General features: G+C 35.2%; 1 protein-coding gene across 3 annotated transcripts in view; it reads right to left on the bottom strand.

The window, feature by feature from the left end:
• LOC149776965 (organic cation transporter protein-like) overlaps positions 1-20,891 on the bottom strand; it is a 47,651-nt gene extending 26,760 nt beyond the window's left edge. The window contains exons 1-5 of one of the 3 annotated variants that reach the window (XM_089941681.1): positions 18,838-20,891; positions 10,110-10,340; positions 8,111-8,307; positions 6,451-6,681; positions 1,173-1,307 (exon numbers count right to left, since the gene is read on the bottom strand). In XM_089941681.1, coding sequence (XP_089797807.1) covers positions 1,173-1,307; positions 6,451-6,681; positions 8,111-8,307; positions 10,110-10,340; positions 18,838-18,900 — 857 coding nt within the window. In that variant the 5' untranslated portion in view covers positions 18,901-20,891. Of the gene's footprint in view, positions 1-1,172; positions 1,308-6,450; positions 6,682-8,110; positions 8,308-10,109; positions 10,341-13,603; positions 13,864-18,837 lie in introns of those variants that run through there. The other 2 variants (XM_089941682.1, XM_089941680.1) reach the window with 2 other exon arrangements.
• Positions 20,892-21,168: the final 277 nt, after the last annotated feature.

Below are 21,168 nucleotides of genomic sequence, written 5' to 3'. Positions count from 1 at the left end.
AAAGCTAGCTTGGGACACATACATGTGGCTAAAAAGCCAATAACAATAAATGAATGATTGATATGGTCCAAAATTCCACTGGTATATTTAAGGCAGCAACAATTATTTTTATTTGGTGTACATGACTGACTGGTGTACATGATCTGCATGACTGACTACTTGTTTGCATCATAACTGTCTGCTGGCATGCCTGAATGACTGGTCTGCACATCTTTATAATGTTCCTCTTAACATTTCCTTGTTATAATATGTCCACAAAAAAATCCCAGCCAATCACTATTAAAATTAAGAATAGACTCAGTATCTTTGATTCCCAGAGCAACAAGATAACATGATAACCAAATACAATTGTATTTTACCATTATATTTTTTATTCTGGCTCCTTTATATCCTGTATTCTCAGATAACTTATGGCATTGATCCACCTACAATTTTCATACATGGGAGTGTAAGAGGAAATTTTCCCCAGATCGACACTTTTCATGATAAAGCAGACCTGCCACCTTGACTGGAATGAAAAATCTGGATGCCAAAGGAAAAAAGTCAGGATTTGGAGAGAAAAAATCATGAACAGTGTTTGTGACCACATATTTACAAAAGTTTTACAAAGGATTTGACATCTCCAATGTTTTATGTATTTACTTAAAAACCGTGAACATCTATCATTTGTCCACTTTCATCTTTTATGGTGTTTTTTAGTATTAATTGAACTAAAACACTAAATATCAGGATGAAAATTGAAAATGGAAAAATGATGGAGGTGCAGACATCGTGAATGAAAATGTATCTTTGGGACATATTAAAAAATCAGAGTTTTGGGTTTAACTCAGAAAATCACAATTTTCGGATTTGTAAGCCAACATTCTTCATGGTCCCAAGTAAATCAGGATAAGTGTCAGGTCTGTACTTGTCCCCTATTAGATACAATACTGCAGGTCTAGTGTGTAAGAGTACTGAAAAAATAAAAAAGTACAGGATATAAGCAATACATAACTGAGTTAAAACAAGTGGCTCCATAGATTAGCATTTTGCAACAGAGAAAGTGGCACATAAGAAGAGGTTTATGGAAAACTGGAGAAGATTTTAGGAATCTGTGGTACGGAGAGGATCCATTTGCTGCCATGTAACTGATGGAGGACTTTGAGTTTCATAATGTGTTCTAGCAATCTCACCTCTTTGTCACTGGAAGAACCAATACATAGGCCACGAACTCCACAGCACCACCAATGAAGAAGTTCAGGTACTTGTTTCCAGCCAGTTCTGTCAGTTTCCACGTCAAACCATAGTATCCTATAGATGTTGCAAACCTAAATTTGAACAAAGTATCGTTTTTACTCTTGCATAATATGAACTCAGTGCAAACAGTACAGAGTGGGGTCCACATCTGCCAAAACAATGCACAAGCAGAATACAGTCTATAATTGTTTGTTTTAGCAATGACTTAAGGGAACAGTTTAGACATGTATTTCCTAAAGGCATTATGATACAGCAGATCAGGGTGTTTATTGTGTATTCTGTTAAAGACCTCAAGGTAACAGTTTATTAGCTAGAACAAGAGATCCAAGTGGGCTTGAAATTGCTCACCTGACCAATATATGCCTAATACGCCAATACAAGAGTAGTTGATGAAGAAGTTTGGGTCAGAAGAAAATTTTCAATAAAAATTTCTTTCAGTGCTGTTGATTTGCATAAGTTGTGAAAAACTCTTTGATGGTTTCTCTTCTGTTTGGTATCTACATCCAGATCTAATAGCATTATCAGCAACATTCATCCAATACTGAAAGATCTCTATGTTGCGATGTTTTTTAACAAACTTTGTTAAATTCTATCAAGCAGTTTAGATTGTGTATTAATTGTACAACCTCAAAGACCTTCATGCCAAAGTGATTCTGTGAAGTTTGGTAAAATTCTGCTTAGCACTTTTTTGAATGTTTTTATATATTTTGTAACCACAGCCATATTTGATGGCATACTGGCATTATCTGTAAAAGGCTCACTGCTCTTTATGCAGGATACCTTTAGTAAATTTGGTAAAATTCTGCAAAACATTTTTGCTTAGAGACGTTGTTTAGAGTTTTTTCATGGCAGCCATAGTTGATGGAAATTCAGCATTATCTGTACAAATCTGTATAAAGTCCATCATGTCAATATGCTGTTGTCAGAACTGGTCCAAATAAGCTGAACAGCTTTTGAGAATTCAACCTCAGTGATATTTAACATAATTGTTGGCAGTGTGGCATCATATGTACAAAGTTTAATGAGCTTCAAGCCTGAATGCTATCAATTTTGGTCTAATTCTTCTAAGCAGTTTCTAAAAAAAAAGGTGTTTACAAGTTTTTATATGTTTAATAATGGCAGCTATAGTGAAAGTTCTTCATGCCATTATGGTTGCTGTTGAATTTGGACAAATGCTGATATGCATGTTTGGGCAAGAAGTCATTTTAATGTTTTTATTTTTTGTAGTGATGGCAAATATTTGATGTAAAATCATCAACAATTTTTTAAAAAATATAAAAGCTGTTTATGCCAAGATATTTCCTGTCAAATTTAGGCAATATCTGTTGAACAGTTTTTGAAAAGTTCTTCAAAGCTTATTTTGATCTATTTTTACATGGTTCATACAGCCACAAATAGTTGTTTCCAACACACACACACACACAAGAACTTTTCAAGGACTTGTACAAGTTTTCATCCAGTAGTTGTTTTTACAGAAACTGAACCTTCACATATGTTACTTTGTTTATCACTGCATACATAAGTACAAAAGAAAAAGAAAAGTAAATAACTAAAATTAACATTTTATTAAATCAAACAGCATTACTCCATCTGGTAACTACCCGTGCTCTGCCATTTAATCCACCCAATGTTATCCTATTTTATGTTGTATCTATTTACAATATTTGCATAATACCGGTATTTATATAAAATTCCTGAATTCAAAAAGTGAACCATTTTGCTCAGTAATTAAATGATTTTTATTCCCGAAGATAAATCCAAACAGTTCTGGAAAAAAGGTACTGACTTTTCTTGGATAAAACCAACTTTTTCAAAATTCAAAAGGCATTTTACCCTCCAATTTAAGGATTTTTCAAGGTCGTACCAATAATGTTTTGTACTGCTTGCCATATTTGAAATATATTATGCCTGAGTGACATAACTGTATAAATTTTCGTGCTCTTCATGTCAGAATGTTTTCTGTCAAATTTGGTTGAATTCTGTTGAGTGGTTTTTGAAAAGAAGTCATTTGAACATTTTTACATATTCATAAATGGCAGCCATGTTTCATGATAGATCAGCTTAATTTGTATAAATTTAAAAGCTCTTCTTACCAGGATAGTTGCTGTCATTTTAAAGAAATTCTGTTGTGTGTATTTTGAGAAGTCATTTTGACATTTTTTTAGTAACAGCACCCATATCTGATGGAGAATCAGCATTGCATGTACAAATTTGATGCCAGGATACTTTCTATAACATTTTGTTGAATACTATTGAGTGATTTTTTTTACATATTGTTATGGTCTTTCTTATCTTATTAATGGCAGCCATATTTGATGACCAATTGACATTATTTGCATAATCTGAAAGACCAAACCTAAGACAGTGAAATGTGAACAATGAATCACAGTAACAAACTTTTGTCAAGATGCATTCCATCACCAGATTTATGAATCTAAGTATACAGGATGCAAAAGCCCTCTTTGTTCGAAATAAACAGAAAACCTTAAGTAAGCCAGTAAAATGTGCTATGTTGGTCACAGTTGCATTTTTTGTTGTAAGGGTGCGGTACTAACAGAGATGCATAAAATCTTCTAGTTTGATGATTATAGCCTGAACAGAGCCTGCAAATGTAGGTTATGTCTGAAATATGGATCACAGTACTCTTATGTGATGAACCTGTAATACTCGTCAAGATACATCTCCTAAAAACGTGGAATGATTCTAGATTTAGTAATATGCATACAGGGTTCAAAAACATATTTGGTCTTGAGCAAAACATGAACCTAAGCCAGTAAAATGTTAAATGTAGCTCACAGTGACCTTCTTTTGTTGTAAATAGTGTGGTACTAATAGAGATCCATACAATCATCTAGTTTAACAGGTCCAGTGTGAAAAGAGCTAAGAAATAACTTAAAACCTTTAACCAAAAGATATTGAAATTATAATAGTATGTTTACAATATGCAAAAAAACCCTGCTAATGCAAAAAACTTAACAAACATGTGCAACTAATGTACATACATGTACAAAGTCAGCTCTTTCAGCCCCCCTTCCAAGCGGGTGGTTACCATGAAACCAATTCCAAACTATTGCATAGGATTTATGACGAAAGAGTGGCTGAGACACAATGATCTGTAGATACATAAATACTTTTATCGCTTTAATAAACTGCGCAGACTCAGTGAATTGCATATAATAAGACTGTATGCACTAAAATGATGCCATTCAACAGAAGACACAAATTGCCCTTGAGAGTGTCAGTTCCTAAACGGGTTGAACTTGCAAATCAGTTCAAGTAACAAATATGTAGTGATGAATTTCATAATTAATTTTGCCCATCATGGAAACTGACACATTGATAACTATAGAAAAAGAAATAATATTGAATGCTTTGGGTTGCTTGATAATGTTTTTAGATGATATCTTGATGTTTTTTGTTGGTTTTTGGGGGGTTGGGGTTGGGGGTGCCTAATGGCACAGCAAAACAAGTAGGTTAGTTAGTACCGAGGCAATTGAAGTAAAGTGTCTTGCCCAAGGATGGCCTGAAGTGAATGTCTGATCATTTTTAAGGTAAAGACAAGTAAACTGGTTCAACTTTCTCAACACTACTAATAAAGACAGTCTCCTACAAACCCAAACCTAGACAGAAATATGTATAGGAAAGTAATCACACAGATATAAACTCATACAGAAACATATATATGAAGGTAATCACAAAGACATAAACTCATACAGAAACATATAGGAAGGTAATCAGACAGACATAAACTCATACAGATACATATGTAGGAAGGTAATCACACAGACATAAACTCATACAAATACATGTATAGGAAGGTAATCACACAGACATAAACTCATACAGAAACATGTTTAGGAAGGTAATCACACAGACATAAACTCATACAGATACATATGTAGGAAGGTAATCACACAGACATAAACTCATACAAATACATGTATAGGAAGGTAATCACATAGACATAAACTCATACAGAAACATGTATAGGAAGGTAATCACACAGACATAAACTCATACAGATACATATGAAGGAAGGTAATCACACAGACATAAACTCATACAGAAACATGTATAGGAAGGTAATCACACAGACATAAACTCATACAGATACATATGTAGGAAGGTAATCACACAGACATAAACTCATACAAATATATGTATAGGAAGGTAATCACATAGACATAAACTCATACAGAAACATGTTTAGGAAGGTAATCACACAGACTTAAACTCATATAGATACATATATAGGAAGGTAATCACACATACATAAACTCATACAGATACATATATAGGAAGGTAATCACACAGACAAACTGATACAGATACATGTATAGGATGTGATGTGATTTACATTTTTAATGTAGCTTTAACAATTGTTCAGTCATATCGCTACGATGTCTGCAGTGTGACAGTTTATAGTGATGTCTAGCACTGGGGCATCATGCCGCAGGCATGTAGCATGATGTCCCACCCAGTCACACTATTCTGACACCAGGCCAACCAGTCCTAACACTAACCTCTTAATGGCGAGCGCCAAGCGAGGCAGCTGTTAGTACCATTTTTGTAAGTCTTTGGTTTGACTCGGTCAGGGATCGAACCCATGACCTCTTGCATCTGAGGAGGACGCTTTAACCACTAGGCCACCGGAGTGGTACATATATAGGAAGGTAATCACACATATATAAACTCGTACAGATATATGTATAGGAAGGTAATCACACAGACATAAACTCATACAGATGCATGTATAGGAAGGTAATCACACAGACAAACTCATACAGATACATGTATAGGAAGGTAATCACACAGACATAAACTCATACAGATACATGTATAGGAAGGTAATCACACAGACATAAACTCATACAGATACATGTATAGGAAGGTAATCACACAGACATAAACTCATACAGATACATGTATAGGAAGGTAATCACACAGACATAAACTCATACAGATACATGTATAGGAAGGTAATCACACAGACATAAACTCATACAGATGCATGTATAGGAAGGTAATCACACAGACAAACTCATACAGATACGTGTAAAGGAAGGTAATCACACAGACATAAACTCATACAGATGCATGCACACATGAAACATCAGCAGTGTTTTAAATAAGAAATAAAACTGTCTCCATAACACAGACATTCACACATATAACATAGAAAGACAGACAACCCAGCAAAGCACTGTATTGTACCATAGATAGAATAGAACGAGACTACGCTTTCGGAGTACAGGTGTCCGCATCAGGTCAATAAAGCTGTACTGTTTGGTGTTCGTATCACGTGTTTCCAGCAGTAATTTCACATCCTTCCAGCTCTCATGAGGATAAGGCAACTTATTCTTCTCGGTGATCTTTAAGATGAGGGCCTCGGCTTTGTCCATCTTCCCCATCATGATCAACCAGCGGAGAGATTCTGGCATGATGCTGTGGGGCAATATTGACATTTAAGTACATCACATTCATATTTTTCCAATGATAGACTCATTTGTGATAAGAAACCCTCACAAACAGACAAAACTGTGGCAAATATTCACCACGGAAATCTTAATATAACAACAAGTCTACTACTTTTAGAAAATTTTCTAGGCTGGACAAACGATTTTATCATAATGGAACAAATGTATTTCAAGAATAAAATGAACAATTACTACTGGTCTTTATTCTTTATATATAACAGTTTAGTGATTGTTCGATGTTTAAATGATAGTATTTTCCAAAGAAGCCTGTATTGTGAACTTATAAAGAATTTGTATGAGGAGGTTATCAATAATTCCTTGTGAAATGTCAGAACATGTAGCTTTAAAAAAATATAATATTCTTACATTGTTAAGGGTCTAAGTGATCCAAAATCACTGATAAATTTATAGATTACCGGTAGTGTGCATTCTCAGGAGTTACTCATGGCTGAGTATCTATTCCCAGTTAATGGCCATTACACACAAAACTTGGGGTCTATTATAGAATGCTCAATTGCTGGATTCATGCTTTAAGTACAACATAATTATTGTGATCACGTCAGTTCCTAAAACAGAAATCCGGTCATAAATTCTTATCATTTCCAAAAGGTCTCATCTGCATTTTGAAGACTTGATCATTTCCTTTCACAAGAATGCTACTGTGGTTATTAAAACTACACACCTTTTCTTTTTCATTATTCAATAAGAGACAGTAGTTGCAATTGTGTCATTTTGCAGTTAATATCTCCCAAGTTAATCGATCTAGAATTTTTCTAAAAGTTGGTCATATTGATGAGATCACAAAGTATATACATAGATTTTACAAAAGCAGAATTCCTCAAGATTTCGTCATGGAATGAATAAATGTCCAGCCTTGTCAATATCGTCTTCAGTAGCAGCTCAAAATTAAAAATACAAGGCCAAGTCAGGGCAACAAAATAACAAAAAATGTTACAGAGTTGTAAAATTAAATGACTACAATTTTCCATTTTGTCAGAGTCGAAAGTTTCTGAGCTGGCTTCCAACAGCTAAGAAAAGGCTGTGTTCTAAACTTTGTGCATGTTTTGCTGTTTTTCTTTTTTGTTTTTGCTCTATTGATCTTCTTCTCTTTGTTATGTACCATAATAGACAGCTTTATTGTATTCCAAAACTGTAAATAATATGTCAAAAAATATAATTTTGGTATACAGTTTAGGGGTAAAATTAGACCATTGGGGAACAAAATGATAAACTTAGGAATTTCACATGATTTTTATAGAAATGTTTTTCGTTGGGACTGGGTCCAGTATTGGTCCCTGAGAACTCTTTTAAAAAAATCCCCGTCAGACAAGAAAAAAATTCATGAATTTGAACACGAGCTCAAAAGCTCCTGATCTGATATAATTTTTTCTTCATACCAGATGTAGCCGAAAGCGAGAAGGCTGGGCAAACAGGTAGCTAGCTGTAGATATCTCCAGTCCTGGATTAGGTAGGCCAAAGCAGGCAGAATTACGACTCCAAAGCCCCAGAAACATTCGAACAAAACCCCAGCTTGACTCCGATATTTTGGCAGGAACAGCTCCATTGCCATTGTGTAGGTGGAGGTCTGTAGGCCCTGTAGAAAACAAAAAAAGAAGGAACAAATTTGGTCATAGCATTGCAAAAACTGTATATGATGATTTGGTTTATACTTGAGTGCGAAATATAGAAAATTATTGGTGAAAAATTGTTCATATTTTTTCATTCATATATTTTCACATGTGAAAATACAAGATTTCCCATCAACTATTTGATGCTGAATTGTGAGTACCATACTTGCAGCAAGAAAAACGAACACATTTTGAGCCAAAACAATATTATGAATACTGCATTACGTTTCAGACATGGATATTGTTGTTTGTAGAAGATATCTTGCTTGATGAAATTCACTTTTCGTTGAATCATTTTGCCTGTTCTACCCTGACAGCAATGTCAAAAGCCCAGTGTGCAGTATTGCTGAATTGAATTGGATTTGCTTGCAGTCAGATGTAAAATAATTTACAAAATGTCAGAATTGTAATTTATGGCAACATAGTATGTCATCCAGAACCCACCACTATCTTAAATCACTGATATTTGTATGATCAGGCTATGAATAAGATTGAAAGTGAGGTGAACTAAAAAGTGGGTTGGGGTTGTTTTCTTAAAGTGAGTTGAATCTTGTTTTGATTTAGGATTTCGTTTGGTATATTTATCTTTGTGTGTGAATACAGGATGTTTTTCATCTTATGGTACAAAAAGTTTATACTGTAACTTGTGGCATTGTCACTTGTTAAAATATTTTTAACAAATTTGTACCAAACAATGAAATATATCTAGTACTGTTTTAACATAGGAAATGAAAATATCCTAAAGGTATTTATGTCACTAAATTCCAGTAAATATATAGTCGTTTTACCATATTCTGAACTAAATTGTTTGAAGATAATTTGCCATGAACACTATTTTCTAAACTTAAACTTTGATATCAAATATTTTCTGAACATATTCCTAAAAGTATCAGATTGCTAACATTTTTTTGTATTCAATCACCGCAATAATAATTCGGGAAGAGATCAAAGTTATAGAAAGGGGGAGGGGATCAAACTGTTGCATCGCTAGACTGGTGGTGTTGATGGAAGTTTAGTAAAGCATATATTTGTGGTACTAAAACTAAAATTATTGTCCTCAAATCTTAAAATTAAGAATGAGATCCCATTCCAACATATTTCAGAACGTATTTTAAGGAAGTTTAAACTGCAATTCTGAGTGACATTATATTATAAGGAGTCTCATTTTGGCCAAACTGTAACAACATTTCTGATGACTTGTCAAAGACTGTGCACTGCTACAATTTAGACATCTAACCTATCAGAGGCTGATACGTATGTGTTAGAATGTAATGATGTGTTAATTACTTGCATCAGCAGACCTTGAATAATGTACCTATGTGGTAATTACTGCAAACTTTAGATGTTTGACTAGTCAGAGGCTCATACTTACGTGTTACAATGTACCTATGTGTTAATTACCTGCATTAGTAGCCCTTAATACCTATGTGTTAATTGCATGCATTAGTGGACCTTGAGTACCTATGTGTTAATTACCTGCATCAGTGGACGTTGAATACCTCTGTGTTAATTAATTGCATTAGTAGACCTTGAATACCTGTGTGTTAATTACCTGCATTAGTAGACCTTGAATATCTATGTGGTAATTACCTGCATCAGTGGACCTTGAATACCTCTGTGTTAATTAATTGCATTAGTAGACCTTGAATACCTATGTGTTAATTACCTGCATTAGTAGACCTTGAATATCTATGTGGTAACTACCTGCATCAGTAGACCTCGAATAATGTACAACAGAGCTTGAATAATGTACGTATGTGGTTATTACCTGCATCAGGATTCCTTGAATAAACCTTAGGGCAGCAAAGAGCGAGTACCAGGGGGCAAAAAATATGCCAACTCCAACCAAAATGGGCATGTACAAAGTCAGTAGCATCACCAGCCTTCGACCAAATTTATCTGCTATGTGCCCAAACAAAATGCCACCGACCATGACGCCACAAAAATAAATGGTGGTTGCCAAACTGGACAGGTACTTGATGTCACATACTAAGTTCCACTGGAATAGATGACATGAAAGGTATATATTAAATACATGTAATTATGAGGTCAATCCAGAGAAGACTACATTACTTGCATTTCAACATTCCCTGCTAAACTTGAACAGAATAACTCCAAATTGCACAAAAAATTTAGATTTATGGTATGAATTGTTTTGATAAATAAAATGGTACCATTGTTCAATAAAATATGGTGATTTGTCTGCCAATGGAGTTGTAAGGGACCGAATATTTAATTTTGGGAAGGATTTGCTTGGTATTGTTTTCCAGCCTCCTAAAAGCTTGAAACAATATTCTTGCTCTGATTTGTAGAAAAAAGACCTTATCTTATTATATGCTCATTTTTTCCCCGTTAACTTTACCATGTCAGAATCGTTCAGTATTCCCCGGTACTGAACGCGCGCGACAATACACATATAGCATTCACGTGCATAAAGGAACTACTTTCTATTGTAAACAAACGATGACGCAGACGCCAGCACTTTTGATTTGTACACAAATGATGCACACTCGCGTAAGATACTCTTTACGTTGTGGTTGTTTAAATTTGTTTCTGAATGAACTAAAACAGATGTTTTGTTGACTGACACTTACCAGCTGTTTTGGCACATTCCGCGTTGATACAATGTTACGGGTTTAGGCTAGCTACATTATATAAAAGACGGAAGATAAGGTCCTTACAAATAACATACAAGTGACAAGGCATATACTGTCTTCTTTATCTGGTGATAAGAATGGCAAAATAAAATATACTTACAGTTTTACATCCTGAATTTCCTTAAAATGTATTTTCTTAATTCTGCAAATCCGAATTACATGAGCCATGTCATCGGTTTTCAATCTAGATTACACATTTCGAAATTGTGCTGTAATTTCGATGATAAGTGCAATTGCATCCTCCTTACTGCACTCAAAATGAAATAAGCATTAAATTCCATAGCGTCTTTTTGATAATTGCAATTGAAAGACTTCATATTTTTCCCACATTATGATTTCAAACATTCAATGACAGAAACAGAAACACATTTGCAGACTAAGCAGGCTTCTCCCGCGCCACTTCAATCCGATGTATTTCATGTATAATTTGCACTGATGAATCCAGTCCAAAATCACAAACTTTCGTCGAATCGAAACAAAATACCAAAATATGTTCATTCCAGATCAAATGGAAAAGTTGTTGCAATGCGCATTCATTCACAATATGACTGCAAATTTTCATTTTAACTAGACATGCCATTTTCTTTCGAAAGTTATGTCGAGCACGCGACTAAGTTCAAATTTATCTGGGCGGAGTTATGTGCTCATTAATAATGATGTCATTGTGTAATGACAAATCTGCGCTTGTGTATTTAGTTTGGAATATGGCATTCATTCATTTACGTTGTTTCTTGTAGTGTATTTTGTTTATAGAATTAAACCTTAGGTAAAAAAAAAATGAGCATATAATAAAAAGGTTACTGCATTTGTATGGGAAAATATGAACTCGTTTTGTCGGAAGGATATACTACACTCACAAGTTCGTGCAGTATTCCATCCCAAAACTCAATCATATTTTCCCATACAAATGCAGTAACCTATAAATATACCACCATGTCGGCCAATTCTGCGCAACGATACGTCATTTCTATAAACGTTGGATCACATGTTATTTTGGGTCAAAAATCCATTTTGTATCATGAAAGAACTATCGCAATTTAATTGAGAAAAGTGATATTCATAAAATGTACAAAAATATCCCACAATTTAACAGATTTCTAAATGTCAGCATGAAGACCCCCTCCATGACCTTCTTGAACCTGTAACCCAGAACTTCTTGAACCTGTAACCCAGAAAATCATATTTACTTTGTATCATTTAGAATCATACAAATAAATACATTATTTAAAAGATGGAAATGTTTACCTTAAATCCAAGTTTCCAATTTTGCAAAACGTTGTCTCACACATACAAAATTGTCTGCTACCCAACGTGTCAACCTGCCGCTAGAATGGGATTCTCAAGAAATTCCCCAGCTTATAGTCTGTTTCTGAATAATTTAGTAATTTTTTCCCCATAAACAAGATGCAGTAAACATATTACATCCTATTCATTGTTGCTTCTCTTCAACATAATAGCTTTTTTTCTAAAATGTTGAACTTTATATAAAAAAAATTACATGATCGGTTTAGTTTGCTTAATATCTCTTGCTATTTACTGGCATTGTTACGTTGAATTTTGTAAATCTAGCTATAAAACTGACCTAATTACTCCACTGAACTGCTGACAGAACAGTCCAAAGTAATTTACATGTATTTCATTTCTATAGCCCGATGGATAAACATTACATCTTTTCTGTGCGCAGAATAGGCCGACATCTCGCGAGTCATGAACACATGGGGGTGATATCCCATGCGTCCAAAATTAATATTATTTTGAACAGAATATTTTGGTGACAACTGCCTCTTTTCTAATGGTAAGCACTGCAGTATTTTATTTTCGTGAATCAGTCGAATTCGGTATGCGTTTTGCTTAACTATTGATGATGGAAACCTTAGGTGCGCAGAAATGCCCTACATCATTGTACATTATATTCGTTGATGAAAAAGACATTATCTTCAGGTAAAAGGAAAACCATTTTCAGACTCAGGAATTTAACGCTGTTAATGCTGCTGCCGTAATGAGATACTTGCCTGCATATCTTGCCATTCATAGGTGACACAATAAGCATACCAGAGAAAATCTTAGCAGACATGATATGAACTAGAAAGTATGATGGAAGTGGATCCAATGATCACATTTAATGTCAATCCAATGCTGGTTGCTGTAGTTTGGTTTAAAACTTATATACATGTCGTACTTATTGAGTAAATTTTACAGATAAAAGAGAAGCTTCGTTGTGTAGTTGGCCACAACCCATAAAATGAATAGAGGGCAAATACAAGGTAATATTCTATGATAATAAATCGATGTCATTTTCTCTACAAGCAATATTTGACCAGCTTTTCTTTCCTGCATTTAAATGGATTTACCATTTGCTATATCAGGCATGGGCAACATACGACCCAAGAGCTGTATCCGGCCCGTGACCTGGTCTTATCCACCTATTTACATCATGGTGTTTGGCTCTAAAAATCTCTATAATACCTGTAAATACTACAATAACTTATACACTATGATAAATTGATATAGTATAATAAATTTATACACTATAGAAGCTGAAACACGATAATACCTTATACGTTCTAAAACCTTATACAGTATAATACTTTATACAATATAATACCTGTAGAGTCTTAGATCTTGTCAACATCGCATTATTTGGTTGAAGACGGAAGAAACAAGAGAACCCAGTGAAAAGCAGGAACCCTCTTTGGGTAACCAAAATCCCTTGCATATGTTACGACTCTGTGGTTTTAAACTAAGTAACGGAAAAAGGTAAAACCAGTCAGTTTTGTAAAAGTCACTGGTATTAGCTTTCTCTGTTACTTATAATGATTTATTTCCCTAGAATGCAAAGTGAAAATTTAAAAATAACATGCAGTAGTATGAATTAAAACCCAAATAGTCCTAAAATGTTATATCACTAGTCCAAAGGTATAGTGTTCCAAATGAGTTCCAGTGGTGTTCTGAATGAAGTCCAATACTTTGTGGCGATATGTCAATAGCTTTCAACAGTGTTTACATACTAACAGTGTTGATGTATCACAATGATAAAATCCAAAACGTCTTTAAATGAACTCACAGTAATTGCAAAATAGTTACTTTGTTCTAAGGTGTATGAGCACCTTGCCATTCCAATAAGTAATCGAAATAAATAAATCCTCTCAATCAAAAACTGTAACAACTAAAGCTGATCCTAATAACACTAATTTTTAAAATAGGAATAATTCATTATGTTACTCACTACCTTATATTTATATTTAAAAAACTAAGACACAATTTCACATCCAGGATAAGGGCCATATGTTCATTTCCAAATCATTCTAACTTTTTAACAAAGTCAGGTCCTTTAACAGCCAACCAATCAGACATCAGGTGATCTGGTTATTCAAAGGGAAAATAAATGACCATGAACTTACTCAACAAGATCTAAAGGTCACCATCAAAAGATATGAAGCATTGATACTTTCTTTTTTCAAAATGGGAAAATAACTCTTAAACTAATAATCTGACACATCTAAATCTAATACAGGATAACACTGTTGTCAAATACAAATGTGCACCAAACATTATGAAAATATCTCGAACGTTTCTGGATATATTAGTCAGAGAGGAGTGTAGTTGACAGATGGATACAATCTGTAATGAATGCAGAGATAAATCTTAAAACATTGCGCGGACTAAAACTTTTACAAGACACAATTCTTTATATAAAAACATATATTGTTTCATGAAAGTCACTCAAAGGCTTTAGGAGTAATTAGGTAAACAAAGTGTAGGATGGATGGATAGAGAAGCAGACCCTAGTATACCCCCTCTTCATCAGCACCTATTTGGTTGGCATGGGTATAACTAATAGAAACCAAACCGTAACAGTGTTCCAACTAGAACTGAAAAGATACACTAAGGAGGGGAAAATTCGTGCAGTCAAATACAGCAGGGCACCTTGTATATCTTAGAAGGTAACCAATCATAAAGAGAATCTGGATCTTGTTCAATTATCACTTTTTTTGAGGCAATTACAGATCATGAAAAACAATAATACAGTATATTGTGAATACTGTTCTCAACTTTGGTACAAAACATAGCAAAATCTCTGAGGGACTATGATTCTCTTTCAAAACCATGATATATTTTATGTTAACTTCAAAATAATATTTTAGCAACTAACATAATGATTATACAATAATTAAAAACAAGAACATTGTTTCAAGCAATTTAGCAGCTGGAATCAAACTTATCACAGTCCCACACCACCAAACCAAAATGCTCAGTCATTAATTGCCAAATCAGAAAACATTATGGTCAAGGTGCACCTTTGTTTGAAATAATTACTCCCTTTTAATGTTTAATAGGTCACCGAAATAGTATTTCTTTCTGTTGTCATTTTATCTTTTTCGTTACAAACAATTATTGCTCTATGATTACGTTATATAGATCAGGGGTCGGCAACCTTTTGATAATAGTGTGCCAAAGTAGGATTTCTAATTCATTCAGCATGCCAACAACCTATATTCCTATAAGTCTACCTGCTCTACCATATTTTTTTTGTATATTATATAAGTACTCGTATATATGAAACTACTATTAAAACAAATAAATTTGATCTTGAATTTATTATATTAATGTTAAATTTTCAGTCAAATCAGTTATGCGCCTCTCAATTGATCTTGCAGAAGCTAGCATTTCTCGAATCCGATGCAGTATAGTTTCTTTATTTGGTAAATCACTCAACAGAATTTCAGCACTGCTCAAAAAGGTTTCTTTGATGTATTCTCCATCTGTAAAAGGTTTGCCTTTCGAAGCCACACACTGAGCAATTTTGTGACTACATTCAGTAGCTTTATTCTTCATTCCAACTGCTTCACTCAAAATACCAGTTTGTTTCTTGAAACCAGAAATAGCCCTTTTGATGGCTTCACTTTTCTTTTCCGAGGTTTTAAACTTGGATTGATGTTTGGTTTCAAAGTGTCTTTGTACACTAGACGTACGAAACACAACACTTTCACAACAGAAAGCACAAACAGCACGATCCTTTTGTTGTATAAAACCATATTCTTTTGTTCAATTTTCTTGAAATTGGCGTTGATCAAGTTTTTGCTTTTTACGGGCATTTTAGGGGTACTGTATTTAATACAAGAACGTAAGAAATAGTAATAAAACTATAAACGTTTAACACGTTGGCCGCGTCCCTCAGTAGCGGCGGCATGCAGTGGCTGGTGTAGCGCCTTCGGCGCCACACTAATATAGCCTGCTGCTGGCCAGTGAAAGCGGACATATGGCGACACCTAGCTAATGCAAGAAATATTAAGAAAATGATATGGCGCCGTCCAGTGCACGCAGCAGCCATTGTGCTGACGTACGTTGTTTTGACTTGCATTGAAAAAATCTTTTTTTTTTTCTTCAACTTATTACCTTTTTAGGAGGTCTTCCGCGTGCCATTGAAAATCGCTCTGCGTGCCAAATCTGGCACGCGTGCCGTAGGTTGCCGACCCCCTTTTATAGATCACTGAGATACTATTTCTTCCAGTTGTCAGTTTAACTCTCTTTAACTGTGTGGCATATACCTGATTAAATTATCTCAATAACAAATGTACTAAAAATAGTGTATAAATATTACCTACCTTCCCCATCTCTATACACCAGGGGTGCACAATCTTTTTCGGCCAGGGGCCACATTGCACTTTGTAAGACCACTCGAGGGCCGCAAACACTAATTTATTTAATATGATTACTGTTCACAGGCCAGATTTCTGTGTTATTTTAATTTGCCCTGAGGACCAGACAAAACATGTTCGCGGGCCCGAGGGCCAAGATTTGTGGACCCCTGCTATACACAAATGTTTCACTTTCAACAACAAAGCAGGCGATCCATTTTATTCTAAGTTTTGGAAGTCCTGGTCATCCATGGCTAATAATTTTGAAGTGTCATACCCCATTTTTCAACAAATTTATTAAAATTTTAGTCATACATGTAAACAGCATTTACAAATTGCATTTTGTCTTGTGATTAATTTATATTTAGAACAGCATTTAACTGATGTACATGTACTAAACATAACAGGGGATTATGTTCTTTATAATTACCAAAAGAATTGTAAGTTGATTATCTGCTATTGGACCGACCATTTAAGTTGCTCCGTCTAGGGTCATGGGTCTTAATTACCCAAAATAGGAAATTGGAGGGCAAAATATATATCTATAATCCAGCCCCCCCCCCCCCAACCTCTCTTTGGGGACCCGAGTGGCCGAGTGATCTAAAGCGCTCACCGTTTCGGGATCTCACCTCTGTCTGCGTGGGTTCGAGTCCAAGCCTTCCAGTAGCTTCTCGTGGGTCGGTGGTTCTTCCCTGGGTTTTCCAGGGTTCTTCCTCCACCACTTATACTGGCTGCCATATATAGCCTATCTTGTGCTGAAAAATGGCGTTAAAACCTAGAACAACAACAACAACAACCAACCTCCCTTTAAAAATTAATTGGTCAGCCAATTCAGCTCTTAATTAATCAGCCTTCAGGGCAACTTACCAAATTCTATTTTATTTGTCCATCAAGCATCTGTAATTATTTGTTAATTTCTCGCAATTTCCAAGACACTACTGATGACATTTACTCTTTTTAAATTGTTGTCTAACATTGGTGTGAATTAGGGATGAGTACTAGAGGTATTTTATACTGAGGTATTTCTGAACAAAATGAGATATGTACCATGGTATATTGCCATTATATTAGGCATCGGGAATTTAATGATCTGGGGCAGGGCTGTGACACATTTTTTTAAAAAGCATTTCCATTTCAATAGCTGGAAAAAATCTTCTCTTCCGATTTATTGCAAAATAACACCTTACTATATCCATTACATTATGTGTTTTTTTGTTAAGAAAAGAATTAATGTTCTTGACATAAAATAAAATAAAATATATCAGCTCAACAGAAAATCGTAGACTCACCTCCAACAATGAAATAGTCAGTACCTTATAGTAGATGGATTTGGAATGTGTATGTCATCTGTTGCAAAAGTTGAAATCTAAAAACTATAACTAAAGTTGTATAATTAAATGTACAATACAGCTGTCACCCTGTGTACGACATTGTGTTGACATTAAAGATGGTGTTCATAATAATAGAAAGTACTGACACTGAACCCTACAATCTACTAGTTCCACCACTGAAATAATAGTTAGGGAAACTTCGAATGGGATGCCAACACCTGGGCAAGATGTTATGGACAATGTTATAATGAGGGAATACTGTATCATACCTCATTTTAAGGTAATCTCACAATGAGTTAGTATAACCCATGGCTATGAGGGTATGCTATATTTGAAACAGAAGATAATGTAAGATATATTCTTTGTAATCCTTCTGTTGCCAAAGTTGATTTTTAGTATATGCAGTTTTTCTTACCAGGGACAAGGTAGAAATCAATTTTTATTGCAGTATGTCTTATTCTGTAGCGCATGTGCTATCACCTGTATCTAACTGCTTTTTCAGCATCCCATGTGTTATCACCTGCAATACTCCATGTGTTATCAGCAGTATCTGTCAAACTACATGAAAGGAAAATTGGAATATTTCTGCTGTTGAAAAGCTCAAACCACTTGCAGACAACTGTACAGGCAACATATAATATTTTTGTTCATGACCACAATTATTACGTGTACTGTAAATGTTTTCTTTACCCTCATTTGTGCATTGGAGACCCCAAATTTTAATTTGACCCCGAGTTCTGACACTAAGGTTTGTTTTTTACTCAGTCTGGCACCAGTTCTGACACCAGTGGGAAGTTAGACTCTCACTCTTGCACCCCTAGGGAATACATTGACTGTAACAGTGATAAATCAACACCACTTCCAACTACCTTCTCTCCAGTCGTCCTTCCGGATATGTTTGCAAATTTCTTCCGTGACAAAGCACAAACCATTAGAGATAAGCTTGACACCACAATTTCAACTGACTCGTCGTCACCATACAGTTGGGATACAGAATTTGAGCGCAACCATTAGCAGCATTTGAACCTGTCTCTATGGATTTTGTACATACAATCGTGATGAAGAGTGCACCAAAGTCATGTGAACTTGATCCAATTCCAACATCACTGCTGCTTGAGTGCTTAGATCCAGTATTGCCTTCACTAACTGATGTTATTAATATCTCTCTCTCATCCGGGGAATTCCCATCATTTTTCAAAACTGCCATTGTAAAGCCTCTGCTGAAAAAACCAACACTAGACCATAACGATTTAAAGAACTACCACCCAGTTTCTAATCTCCCATTCATATCAAAAGTCCTTGACAAGGTTGTTCTATCCCAGCTTGTATCTCATCTAAATTCAAACAGTCTTTTTAGCAATGTACAATCTGCATATCGCCCTTGCCACAGTACTGAAACTAATCTTCTAAAAGTAGTTAATGACATTCTCTGTGCGTTGGATAGCGGAAAGATTACAGTCCTCACTCTCCTTGATTTGTCTGCAGCATTTGACACAATAGACCATGATATATTACTTCACCGTCTCCAGTATGTATTTGGCATTCATGATACAGCCTTACTGTGGTTCAAGTCCTACTTGGTCAACAGGACACAAATTGTATCTGCAAATGAAATACACTCCAGCCCAGCTGATCTATGTTGTGGTGTTCCACAGGGGTCTGTTCTTGGACCTGTTCTCTTCATTCTGTACACTCAGCCACTCTCAAGTGTCACAGATCATCATCCAGTGTCTCACCAATTGTACGCTGATGACACCCAAATATACAAATCTAGCCACCCAACTGAAGTTGATGCTACCATCCAAGGTGTAGAGAGGTGAATTTCTGATGTGAAATCATGGATGACATGTAACAAGCTGCAGATGAATGATGATAAAACTGAGGCCATTCAGATCACAACAGAAAGACATTCTCATTCACATCCTTTACCTCAAACAATAAATATCAGCAACACCAACATTAACTTCACACAATCAGTACAAAACCTAGGTGTTACTCTGGACAGTACTCTCACATTGCACCAACATGTCAGGAACATATGCAAGGCTGAATATCTTGAGCTGAGACGCATCAGCTCAATTCGCAAATATCTTTCAGTTGATGCCACTAAAACACTTGTGTTCATTAGTACTTTCAAGACTGGACTATTGTAACTCAATTCTGTCTGGTTCATCTCAATATCTGCTCCAGAAACTTCAAAATGTTCAAAACACAGCTGCTCGGATCATACTTAGAGTAATATGATCAGAGCACACCTCCCCGCTGCTCTGTACCCTACACTGGCTATCCATTCGATCCAGAATCAAACACAAAATTTGTTCTCTATGCTACGTTTCACCGTCGGACTCTACTCCAACATATCTATCCGATCTCACCCATGTGTACACGCCAGCAAGATACTTACGCTCCTCTTCTGACAATCGTGTACTCATTATTCCCACTATGAAAACAAAGTCATATGGACAGCGTTCTTTTGCATACCAAGGCCCAGCAACCTGGAATGAATTGCCCACTGAACTTAGACACAAAGACACAGTAATCACATTCAAGTGTGCTCTCAAAACTCACTTATTTCGACTGCAGGAACAAACATAAAGACCTAATAATGTTTCCTACCTGAAATATTCTCAGCATGTTTTTATTTTTTAATGTTTTTCTAATTTCATGGTGTTAGTTTTTGTAATAATATTGTTGTATGTTTTTTTATCTTATAGGTGTTGTCTAATGTTGTAAAGCGCTTAGAGCTTCTAAAGATTAGGCGCTATACAAAGTCCTCATTATTATTATTATTATTATTATTATATGGCCTTTTACCATACTGCTCTGACAGCCATAAAATGAAAATTTTAGCTCTGCTTTGAAGTTACTTTTCTCATTGGCAGGTTATTCCACAGAATGCTGTATTCTCCGCTACTGCTTGCTGTCTTTTTTAGTAATTAATATTAGACTTTTTATGACAATAATAAGTTTTATTAATTATCAGTTTCAAGCTATTTTCTAATTTTCTGGAAAAGCAGGATGTCATGTGAATGAGAAATATCTCGGTTACTATGGTTGTCTCCCATGGTTCTTTGTAGTATTTTAACTTCCCAGCCCCTCCTACTCCACAAACGAAACTAACATTTTGCCCTGACTTGAATACGTATTCAGCTCGACATTCTTTCAGTCGCTTGTCCACTATGACACTTTGGTTAGTAGTC

This window comes from Sinohyriopsis cumingii, chromosome 18, assembly GCF_028554795.1.
Source record: "Sinohyriopsis cumingii isolate HCF-2022 chromosome 18, ASM2855479v2, whole genome shotgun sequence".
NCBI classification, from domain to species: domain Eukaryota; kingdom Metazoa; phylum Mollusca; class Bivalvia; order Unionida; family Unionidae; genus Sinohyriopsis; species Sinohyriopsis cumingii.
Note: the sequence above shows the minus strand (reverse complement) of the source record. Positions and strands in the feature narration are given on the sequence as shown.